This window comes from Ursus maritimus, unplaced genomic scaffold, assembly GCF_017311325.1.
Source record: "Ursus maritimus isolate PB19 unplaced genomic scaffold, ASM1731132v1 scaffold_7, whole genome shotgun sequence".
In the NCBI taxonomy this organism is placed as follows: Eukaryota; Metazoa; Chordata; class Mammalia; order Carnivora; family Ursidae; genus Ursus; species Ursus maritimus.
The window spans coordinates 37,820,242-37,832,216 of record NW_024426885.1 but is presented as its reverse complement, the minus strand read 5'-3'; the positions used below and the strand labels follow the sequence as shown (position 1 = coordinate 37,832,216).

General features: G+C 55.3%; 1 protein-coding gene across 1 annotated transcript; it reads left to right on the top strand.

Moving 5' to 3' along the window:
• The first annotated feature begins 1,093 nt into the window (after positions 1-1,093).
• On the top strand, positions 1,094-9,143 carry CXCL12 (C-X-C motif chemokine ligand 12). Its single transcript, XM_040623749.1, has 3 exons — positions 1,094-1,221; positions 5,320-5,437; positions 7,531-9,143. Exons 1-3 carry the CDS (start codon positions 1,161-1,163, stop codon positions 7,619-7,621), a joined length of 270 nt encoding a protein of 89 aa, XP_040479683.1. The 5' UTR covers positions 1,094-1,160; the 3' UTR covers positions 7,622-9,143.
• Positions 9,144-11,975: the final 2,832 nt, after the last annotated feature.

The window sequence follows — 11,975 nt, the reverse complement described above, 5'->3', positions numbered from 1 at the left end:
CACCCCTCCCTGCTAGGCCATCTCGGGGTGTTCAGGTTGGGGCACAGCCTGCCATGAGTTCAGACACCGCCCAGGGACGACTCGTTTTCTGGACCAGAAAGGTCGATGCCAGGGAGTACTGTCCTGAGAAGGGAGGAGGGAAGAGAGGGAGTTCTCTCAACACTTTGGGTCGCACAAGGCATTCATCGGGAGAAGGAGAAAATGCTGTTTAAACAATTATTCTAGCTTCCATTTATTGAGTACTGAATATGTGCCAGACTCAATGGTGAGCACTCCACGGCGGAGAGAGGAGTCTCAATCATCTCTGCCAGTAACACTCGGCGGGGTGGGAACTGTGGTCAGCCCATTTCACAGTTGAGAGAACAGAGGCACAGCGAGCCAAGTACATTCACGCTTACTTAGAACTCAGGTTAAATACACCGCGTCGCAGAGCGGACTGATTTTGTTTCCTGTCGGCGACACAGCATTCTATTTTAAAGTCGCAGTTTTACAGGAGAGAAAACTGAGGCTTGGCTACTAAGTGATAGCGTTGGCTTGGATTGGGATTCGCTCGTTCTGCAAAGACTGGTCTCCTTCCCTTAGGCCGAGTTTGCCGGGCCACAAGGCAACGAGCCCGGGGCCGGTGGCCACCTCCAGGGTCTAGATCCAAAAACGGGACGCTTTTAGCTACCTCGGGCCTCGCCGGCACACATCGGCTTGTTTATCATTGGTCCTATTTCAGTTCCCGTCTCTGGGACTCCATGTGTCCACCTGCTAAGTGGGCACAATAACTAGCCTTTAGCCCAGGCTCACCCTGCGGCTGGGTTCCCGCGCGGCTGGGTTCCCTCGCGGCAGGTTGAGCCTGACCGAGCAGGGCCCCGCGTAACCGGAGAAGGTCAGAGGCCCGAGCGCACCGCAGCCCCGGAGCGCCCCGGGCACGGAGGGGGCGGAGAGGTGACAGGAGGGGCTGCCGTGTGGGAGGGGGACGCGCGCCCGAGCCCCCCACTGCGGCCCGGCAGCCGCTCCGGGCCCGCCCCTCGCCGCGCGCCCCGCCCCGCCCCGCCCCGCCCCGCTCGCGCCTCTAAAGTGCCCGGCGCGCGCCTCCCGCCGCCGCACTTTCACTCTCCAACGCCGCGTTCGCTCCGCGTCCCTTCTGAGTCCGCCAGCTGCCCCCCGGTGCCATGAATGTCAAGGTCGTCGTCGTGCTGGCCATCGTGCTGGTCGCGCTGTGCCTCAGCGACGGTGAGTGCGCTCGGCGGCGGAGGCGTGGGCGCCGGGCGCCGGGCTCCGTGCGGGGCCGCGGCTCCTCTGCCCGCGCCCGCGCTGCCCCGAGTGAACCCAGTTCGCGCCGCTTTGCACAGGGGAGGTCGAGGCAGTCCCCTTCGCGGGGCGCGCTCCCTCAAGGTGCGGCGCTCGAAGCCCCAAGCGTAGCAGCAAGCGTAGCAGCCACCACCCGCGCTGAAGCTTCGCGCTCCGCAGCCGGGCTCGGGTCCGGGGCGGTGGGCGGCCGCCAGACTCGGGTCCGGCAGGATCCCTGGCTGCGAGCGCGCCAGAAGCGCGCGGGAGCAGAGCGGAGTCGGGGGCCGCGGGCGCCGGGGGTGGCGCTCCCACCCTCCCCCAGCCCGTGCCCTCCAGCTTGCGGCTCGGTTTCTCGAGGCGAAGGGACTCCGAGGCCCCGCTGCGCCGGGTGCGGGAGATGCGAGTGCGAGAGAGCGTTTCGCCAAGCCTGTCTCGCGTCGCGACGCGCGGGTGGTGGTGGTGCGGTCGGGCGCTGCTGCGCCGCGTCCCCTCTAGGCGAGGCCGCCCCTCTCTCCGCACCCACCCTACCGAGGCTTAGCGGGCGAGCCAAACAGAGCAGCTGTCGGGTTTGCGCTGTCCGCCCGGCCGCGCTTCTGCACAGCTCCACGCTTCGCAGCGAAGCGGCGAACCCGGGCGCGCGTCCAGCCTGCTTCCTGGCCTCTTCCCGGGGCCACCGAAGAGAGGCCCAGGGGCCGCCAGGGTCGCTCATGCCCCTCCCCTGCCCCCCAAACACACCTGCAGGCTGGCGCCTTTGTCGCCGGCCAAGCCATCGCTCTTACCCCAGAATGAGCGCGGCAGCAAAGTTCAATCGCCAAGGCCTTAGGCCACTGGGAAAGGTGGTGTCCTGTTTCACTGGGAGAGGGAGAGCGCTTTTTTTTTTTCTTTTGAAGCTTAAGAGAAACCTCGCTGTCCTGTCACAAGACACCACTGCTGCAAACCAAAATAAACTGTTGTCTTTAAACACACAAAACAAGCCATGTTAGCCAGGCCACGCTGTCCTTTCTTGGCTGCGAAGTTGCCAACAACCCTTGCAAAGGGCTGAAGGACGCTCGGAGCACTCTTGGAGCCACCGTGGTCCAGGCAGGGCCTGAGTGAGCCCCGGCAGCCCTAGGCTGGCTTCCAGCCTCCGGCCCTCGTCTGCATCCTCGCAGGCAGTGGACTGGAAGCCAGCTTGGGTAAGGCGGGACATGAATGTGTCTGGGCCAGGCAGCAGGGCCTGGACTACCAGCGGCTCACAGCCGACTGCCTGGGGAGTGTTTTTTAAAAGTGTAGCAAGTTAAGGGGCACCTGGGTGGCTCTGCTGGTTGAACATCAGACTCTTGATCTCAGCTCAGGTCTTGATCTCAGGGCTGTGAGTTCGATCCCCGAGTCGGGGGGGAAATGTAGCAAGTTGCTGGGCAGAGCTGCAGAGGGACTAGATGGAAGGTAATTCGAATTTTACTGCCTAGCTGAAAAAGCGTGTGAGGTTGAGTCTCCCCACTGACCCCCCAGGTCATGGGGGACAGTCTGGTTTGAGCATGAACAATTGAGTGTCTGGTGAGTGTATACCTCGTACACCTCTCTAGGGAAATGGTGCTGCCCCCCCCCCATCTCAGGGGAGCTGCAGAAAGGGTGGGAATGCTGGGACCACCCAGGTCATTGAGTCCTAGGCATAGCTGACCTGGAAGGAGCACAGAGGGAATGGGGGTGTCATTAGCAGACTCATCCTAACCCTGGGAAGGGTTGGTTGCTTGCCTCTCTGAGTTGCCCTCTTGGCAGCCAAGTGGCCAGGACAGGATTCTGGCTCGAGGCCGGTCTGCTTCTCCTTGCATTCATAGGCTGGAATGTACTTTTTGACCTTCTGGAGCCTGTGTACCCATACTGAGTTCCAAAGCTGCCCTTGGAGACACCCTTGTTCAGGGCCAGGCTCGGGCTCGGGCTCCTGCCCTCCTTCCACTGGCTGACCTCAGCCAAGCAGCTGGGGCCCTGCATGCCCTGGGCATTCAGGGGTTACATCCAGGTTGGGCTCTTGGAACCAAGTTCACCAGCTCCCAACCCTGTAACATCTAGGCCAATCAGGTGTCTCGCCTACACAGAGTCACATCCGAACCAGTTGGAGAAGTTAGTAATACTCACAGAAAGCTGGAGGAGACGACAGAGGTGGACAGAGCACTGTGTCCTCTTGGTAAGAGCCCTTGGGGCTCTGTCACTTTAAAAAACCTGTTGAAATTCCCCACTTGACAGTCAGGCAATGGGGTCCTGGGAGCGGGAATAAGAATTGCCTTTGAAGGAAATGGATAATCCCAGGGGGTAGAGGGGGGAAAAGAAGAGAAGAGAAAGCCTGTGTTTTGAGCTCAGAATCAGCTCTGATTTCTGGCCTGATCTCCACTGCTTGGTAAGCAGAGCCAGAACTGCTTCCCCGACCCAGGAGAGCGGCAGCCCCCACCCGCCGAAGCACTCACACTGTGTACCTTTCAGCTTGCTGCCGAAGTAGGCTTGGGACCCGTCCTGTGTCACCGCCCAAGCCCAGTTCTGCTGGGCTACTGGTCCTCTCCTGGAGGACCCAGGAGAATTCCAGGGAACCTGGAGGCGGGCCACTCAGAGGGGAGACTTTCGGCTTTTCCTTTACCCAGACCACCCAGCCCCCAGCCCCCAAGCCCCAGCTGTGGGGTCCCTTTCCCAGGCGATCTGGTTACAGGGCGGTAAGGGCAGTGTGGTAGGAGCTTCCCCTGCAGGGACTGGGTGCCTTGGCTGAAGGCCAGGCCAGCAGAGACTTTCTGGAGTCACTTAGGTATACAGTGAAGGCTGCTCCCGGTGCTCTCCAGGACCCTGAGTCTGAGCAGCCTGAAGCCAGGCTTTCTCCTTGCCGGTTTTTAGGGAATCGCGTTTGACCCTAGGGGGCCGGGTGGTCTGCTTTTTCCCTGACTTGGTATGCAGGCCCTGCCATCTCTCAACTGAATGCAGCCTTTAGAAAAATGAAGAAGTCCCTTACTCACGAGGTTTCCTGCAGCTTCCCCAGCTCCCTTGCCCCAAAGTGCAGAACTTCAGGACCAGCAGGAGGCCTCTGGGAGCTCTGTAAACAGGCAAACTTTTTTTTTTTAACCTCTGGACTGAATATTCTCAGACATACATTTAATCCCTGATGAAAGGATCCACAAATTCAAATAATTTGGGGTATTAAGTAGGGCTTGGATAAAATCTGCCAAAAAAAAAGCAAAAAACAAAAACCCGCGAAGATCCCAGCCCCTCAAGGCTTGCAATTCTAGACTTAGAGGGTGAGTGGTAGGTTCCGCAGGAGCCCTTTGCTTATTTAAACTAATGAGTGTCAATTATGGCATTTTGCAAATTGGTGAATTGGCAAACAAAGAGGTAATATAACCCAGGAGGCTGTGGCATCCCTGCACAACGAAAGCCACATTTGACTCGGCCCTGATAATCTCCCTGCCTTCAGGGGAGTGCTGGGGAGAAGGTGGGCCCTTGGCCTGCCCTCCCAGGTAGGAAGCCTGCCAGGATTCTTTTGTGGTTGCCTGGGTTTAAGGTGAATGTGGGGGGAGAAGATTGCAGGAGGGGGCAGGCAGCATTCTCCTGGGGAACTACAGTGGCTCCTGGGACAAGAGAGACCCTGGAGCCTCCTGCTTCCCCCTCCTCCTTCCCTGAGTAAGGAGGGCTTTCTTAGTGGGCCCTGGGGGAATTTATTTTGCAGACATTAACTGGGAACCCCAGTACCTTGGACTGAAACAGTTCTTTCCTGGGATTAATATATTTTATCCTGAGATGCCTGAGCGAGGGGCTTCTTCTTCTAATTCCCCAGTCTTCTAGGGTCCAGCTCTCTGCAGCTCCATTTGCCCTCTGCCCTATGGAAGCTGGGCCTGCCCCCTCCCCCAGAGCTCACTGTGCTGCCCGAGAGCTCTTAGCAAGGGTGCCCCCGTGACTCGTCCCACGGCTCTTGATCCTCAGCGTCATTCCACCGCCTTACCCCTCAGCCATGGACCCAGACACACATGTATCCCCAGGGTCCGGCAGGATCATCACAAACTGCCCCATTCTCACTACCTCTTCTAGGAAAGCCGGTCAGCCTGAGCTACAGATGTCCTTGCCGATTCTTCGAGAGCCACGTTGCCAGAGCCAACGTCAAGCATCTCAAAATCCTCAACACTCCGAACTGTGCCCTTCAGATCGTGTAAGTCTGAACATCATCTTCAGGGGCGTTGCACCAGGGGCTGAGTAGCCCCTAACTCAAAACTTGTAAAAGCTAGAGAGTGGACACATGCCGGGCGGCCAGCCTTGACCTTGGCATAATTAGAGGAAGCTGTGATTACCAGGAGGCCTTTGGGTATGCCACCAGGCAGGAGTTTCAGAAGCCACTCTTACCCTAGGCACCCTGCTGTGCTCCTAGTTCTTGCCTCTTTTTTCCCCAAATTTCCTCCTTTCGCCCAGGGCCCAGGAGACGGCAGAATACAGTGGGTTGCCTGCAGACCAGAGAAACAGAGTTTCTGCTGCAGTCCTGTAAATTAGCCAGCCCTCTGCCAGTCACTGTGGTCTGTCCTGCCGGTTTCCAGGCCTCGGTGTTCTAAATCCATCCTTTATCACACAGCAGCATCTCACAAGACCCCAATTCAGGTTAAGTGGTCTCTAACCGTTGGGCAAAACTCAAACTTTTCAGCTCCTTAACTGCTTTGTCTCAAGCACAGCACAGAGTTTTTGTTTCTGCTGGTGTTGATGGCAACTGCTGATGTTTGATGTCATTCGTGTGGGAAACGAGACAAATGCAAATTACACCTAGAGAACACATGAAAACCCCTCGCCTGGGGGGCAGGAGGCTGGGTGAGGTTCAGCAGGAGAGCCTCACGCAGCTGCCTGGCCCTCGCTGCCTGGCCCTCGCGTGCTCGAGTGCACCCGAGCTTGCCCCCAGCGAGTGCAGTCAGTGTCTAGACGCAGGGGTGCTGAGGCTCAGGGTGTCTTGTAGGGAGCTCACCTCCTGAAAAGTCCCAGTGCTGAGAATGGGGTGGGGCCACAGCGGTGGGAATGAAAGCGGCAAGGGGAAACCTTTGCTCCCCAATACCAAGTGGTCTGAAGTTCGATTTTATCTTTTTTTTTTTTTTTTTTTTTGCTAGCCTGAGCTGCCTTGAATGGGTTTGTCACTTACAGGATGTTGTAGGCCACTGGAACATGGATGTTTTTTTCACGGACTTTGCTTACAGTAAAATACTCTCTCTCCTTTGAGAGGTATCTTATCAGATATTGAATTTAGCTCCATAGACCTCTTTGCAGTTCTATGCAAAGATTATGCTGGGGCCCTTGCGAGGAATGCCCTTGAAGTGAAGGAAGCCAGATGTAATTTGTGGGTCTGGGCAGACACAGAATCACACCCTCCCTCTGTGCATGTCAGTCACTTTGCAGGCAGCCTCCCGTGGGTGTCCCCAAGCCACTGTGCCGGCCTGAGTTGTCCTCACACACCCATGAGTGGCTGGGCTGGGAGTCCTCAGGCTGCTGGAGGTTACTGGTACCCAGGACTTTATGGAGGGGGACCCGGAGATAAGTCCAGTCTGCCGCCAGGAGGTGTCGGGTGGGGAGGTGTGAGTGGAGCCGAGAAGTGGGAGGAAGGTGCCGTGTGATTTTTTGAAAAACAAATGCAACCATGGAACATTCAGTGAACTTGTAAAATCTCCCTGGAAACCACTTTCTGGCAAATTACCTGCACGGTCCCTCCCTCACACCCTGTCACCTCTCTTCCCCAGACTTTCGCAGTACCTCTTTTTGAATCTCCTACTTCCAGGCTTGCTTTTAAGTCTGTCTCCCATGTACTTTCAAGATGATCCATCCAAATAAAAATCTGCCTTTGTCCCTCTCCGGCATAAGTCCCCATAATCGTGCAGAGAAAGTCCCACTCTTCTGCCCTGACATCTGGCCACCTCCTTCTCAGGCAGCCCACCTTCCTCCACATCCTCAGGGCACTTACCCCTTTGATGCCTTTGCTCTTGCTCCCCCCCCCCCACCACTTGCCCAGGGCCTCCGCATCCGTCAAAGGCCAACTCAGATGTTCCCTGGCGTCCGCTGTCCCTGTCCTCCCCTGTGAAGACACTGTCCCCTCCCCGGATCTCTGCAGTGGGACTGGGTTTCCCCGGCACACCTTGAGTTCCTCCTGAACCTGGGCCTGCCATGTGGGGCCCTGGTGCTCACGAGGGCCCTGGCGTGGCCCATGAGCCAGTGCCCAGACCACGACAGCGCCTCCTTCTGTTCAGCTGCACACTGTCGCCTCTTCTGTTTTGGCAGGGCGAGGCTGAAGAGCAACAACAGACAAGTGTGCATTGACCCGAAGTTGAAGTGGATTCAGGAGTACCTGGAGAAAGCTTTAAACAAGTAAGCACAACAGCCAAAAAGGACTTTCCGCTAGATCCACTTGAGGAAAGCTAACACCGTGTGGCAGATGGAAGGGCGAGGCGTGGGGGAGGAGGGCCCGGATGGGGAGGGCCAGGTGTGCCTGGGGGGTAGCGCACGGACCTGGGAACGGGCTTGAGGTTTGCCCCGCATGTAGACAACCGCGTTTATAGCATCTGGTACGATCCTGCAGCTTCTATTCACCCGTGCCCAGACCCTTGTGCATTGGCTGTTTTATAACTGGGGTTTTTCTAAGAAATCCTGTTGTCCCATCAGCATTTCCCACTGCCAGCTCTCTCCCGACCATCACAATCCTCATCATTCCCCATTATCTTTTTTTAAATCCGTGATTACTTCAAGATCTGTATTTGGTTTGTTTTGGAGCTTTTCTTCCTTGCCCCCGGGGCATCTGGGCACAGTCAGGTGATGGCCAAGCATGGAGCTCAGAAAAGTGTCCTTCCTCCAGACTTGCTGGCTTGGAGGAAGGCTGTGGGCGGCCTCCGCAGGGGGTGCCCCTCCTAGAATGACACCTGCCAGTGTGATTCCACCACTCAGATACAGGCCAGTGCTAGGCCATGGCCACCGCCTCCACCTCCTCTTTCGAGCTCGGTGATTGGATCTGTGGGCTCCACGTAGAAGCTACTGTCACTGGGGACTGTGCTCAGAGACCCTCTCCCGGCCATTCCCAGGCCTCTCCCTGCCTCCAATAGCATGCTTTCCTCTTGCTTCTGCTTCTCATTTCTGTACATGCTCAGTGGGGAGAAGGGTGATTGGCAGGGCACTGCCCTGCAGCCTCCTCCTCCCTTTGCCCTCCTCTCCTGCTCAGGCCCTCTGTGAGAATCTTCTCCGGCCTTCTCCAGAGTGGAGCTGGCCCTCTCCTGGGGGGTGGGAGATGATATGTCTCCGCCTCCCCTCAAAAGGCCGGTCTTTGCAGAATCAAATGCAATTTTCAATCTGAGGACTTGTTTTGAGGAATTCGGTTTCTGTGATTGCCTCTGAGGCTTAGACAGGCCACGGAGGCTCTGCAAACTCTGAGGTCTCTGAAATCAGAAGCGGACAAAATAAATGAATAAATGAGCCTCTTGCCACTAACCCCTCCTCCTGAAACCACAGCAGGGTTTCAGTTTCCAATCAGAAACGTTGGCAAGGTGACATTTCCACGCATAAATGTGATCCACAGATGGGCCTGGTGGTATTTGTAACTTTTTCCAAGGCATTTTTTATATATTTTTTGTGCACATTTTTTTATGTTTCTTTAGAAAAATGTATTTCAGAATATATTTATAGTCGAACAATTCATATATTTGAAGTGGAGCCATATGAATGTCAGTAGGTCACATTTCTCTATTATCTTGAACTACTGGCAATTTGTAAAGAAATATATATGATCTCTAAATGTGATTACAGCTTTTTAATGTTAGCCACAGTGTATTTTTTCACTTGTACTAAAATTGTATCAAATGTGACATTATATGCACTAGCAATAAAATGCTAATTGTTTCATGGTATCAACCCCCTACCGTATGTGGGAATTTATTTACCCGAAGTAAATCCATCAGCCGTTAGACTTGGGGCTCAGATACAGTTGTGGAGTTGATGAAGGTAAGGTGGCCTGCTGGTCAGGAGCCTTAGATCCCTCCTGCCGACTTCACTTGTGAGCGTGGGCCTTGCTCAGGAGCAGGTTAGAGCTGCAACCCAAGTTCTTGTGCCTTTTTTTTTTAACCCAATGGAAACAGCAGTGCTAGTTTTCTGAAGAATAATATTTGACTCACTAATTCCTCTTCCCCTTCCTCCTCTTCCTTGGTTCTCCTAACATCCCCACGTAATCTCCAGAGACTCAACTCTCATAATATCCAGCTTTCACATTTTCCCATGTAAAACTCCCATAATTCCAGGCCATGGTTAATAGCAAGCTTTCACAGGAACAGGTGGCCTTACCCCATAAATCATTAAATACCATTCAGCTTGAATCATTTTAATGTGACAATCATGAGCCAGTTGCTCTAATCAAATTCTGCTAACCAGCTCTCTCCCTTGCTCTCCAGAACAATCCCAGTCATTCCCAAGGGGTGTCCCCAGGCATCCAGAAAGGAGAGGGTGGGATCAGGCCTGCCTTCTTTCTCCTCTCCTGGATGGCTGCCTGAATGCAAAGCATGATTCGATTTGAAATGCAGGTATTTTTTAAGCTAAAGCAGAGTTCATCTCTGCACTGAGAAGGAAGGAAGCAAAAGGAGATGGGATTGAGGTGAGTTAGAAGGCCAAGAGCAGCCTGGCCCTGGACGTGCCTTCACACCCTTTCAGATGTGAATGCCGTTCTGGGTTGGAAGCCTTAGGCGATAGCTGGACCCAGGGCCAGGCTGGCATATTGGCCGTGGCTATAACCAGTTCCCAGATGTTCTGGAAGGCCAGCTAACATTTTTCTTTGAATTGGGGAAAATGTCTGATTTATTTTGATGAAGTAGTGATGGATAGAGCTTTGCCCAGGGGCCTCTAGGCCTAAGACTTTAAACAGAGTTAAACAGATACCCAGGCCAGTGTTAAAAATTGTGCAGACTGAAACAGACCCCTGTGTATTTCAACATCATTAATGGTTCTACTAATTTTATCTAAGGGGGCGCAGAGAAGAAAAAATGGGGAAAAAAGAAAAGATAGGAAAAAAGAAGCGACAGAAGAAGAGAAAGGCTGCCCAGAAAAGGAAAAACTAGTTATCTGCCACTTCGAGATGGACCGCAGTGCACGCTGCTCTTGTCTCCCCCGGCGCTTTGTAAATTTGCTCTAACCCTCCTCCAGGGCAGACCCCCTGCCTTCTGCGCAGGGGCTGAGACCTCCGTGGAGGGGCAGTGCTCCTGTGGCCACACTGGCTCCTGTATTTATGTGCATTTTCAGGCCCTCCCTGGTCTGCTAAGTTATGAAGAAAGTAGTTGTGCAGAGACTGGGGTTGCGGTCTGGGACGAGGAGACTGGACTCTGTCCAGTCTGGACTCTGGACTCTGTCTAGAGTGGCCCAGGGTCTCTCCAGCATTGCCCTGGGCTGCCGAGCCTCCCACCCTACCCTCCACTCCCTCTCTGTGAAGGGCCCGTGACCACTCGGGAGCCCACAAGTCTCCACACAGTCACAGTCTGCCTTCCTGCTGAGGCCAGGCTGTGGCTGCCCGGCCTGCACAGAGCCATCGCTAGCCCAGCAGTGGGAGCCTCAGCCAGCAAGGGACACGCGCCTCCTGCCCTCCCCTTGACCGCTGCCAGTGCCACCCGTCACTGCCTTCGTGGGGCAGCTGTGGCCATGCCTTTTGCAGGTGCTAACGACTCTTTTTCCCAAGGGCCTGCTGCCTGGCCCTCCACCCCTCTGCTGGCTGGGGTGGGGCTTGCCCAGCAGCCCCTCCCTAGGCCCCCAAGGCTGTGAGAGTGACTTTACCTCCGAGCAGGGATGGTTTCTGCACACCAGGTGGGAAAAGTGGGTGGGAGCTCCACATTCCCAGCAAGCAGCTGTGGAAAATACTTCTCAGGGAGCCTCTGGGCCGGGCAATTCACTTTATAGATTCTTTAAACGGGTCCCTGACATGGAGGAACTGTGTGAAGGGCCTATCCCCACCCACCTTCTACTGGGAGAGGCTCGGTGACCCTGTGCGATTAGGTTCCAGGACATAGCTGCCTCAGTCCTCCTCGCTCATGGGAAATATCTGCTTAAAGTGAACATGGTGTTCTAGAAAGTTCTAGAACTTTCCTCATACCACCCACAGATTTATGTCTAAGATTTCTTGCCAAGTCTCTCTAATTTGGACCAGAAGGAGGGGGATCACGTGGGAGAGCAAGGCCCTGATCTCAGCAGTACTTTGAAAAAGGAATATCTGGACTATTCTCCCCATCCTCCTGTCCCTCATAAACACTCACCCTGCACCCCGAGCCCCTGGTCAAAATTCAGTATGTGGATTCAGAAAAATGAAGTGGTTGGAGGACAGAACAGGTGGGATCAGGAGAAGAAAATCCAAGGTCCCTGCCTGTCAGACTCACCTGGAGCACTGTGTTCCCTCATGCCTTAGTGCCCTCCTCTGGGACAGCGGCGTAGAGCATTGTGGGCATTCCTTTTCTCCATTAGAGAAGTGTCCTGCTAGGGCGCTGCAGCCACAAACCTGTTAGTCCCCATCGCTGTCCCTTTTATCTGGCTGACTCTGGGCCTGCGCCCACCTTGCCAGCCGGGGATAGCAGGCCTGCCCCCCCCGCCCCGACCCCTCTCCACCCTCCCCGCCTCCGAAGGCGCTGGGGTGTTTGCTGGTCTGCCCAGGGCTGCAGTCCTCTGTGGAAGCCAGCAGCAGGCCCGGCCTGGGGGACCTTGGCTGGGGTAGT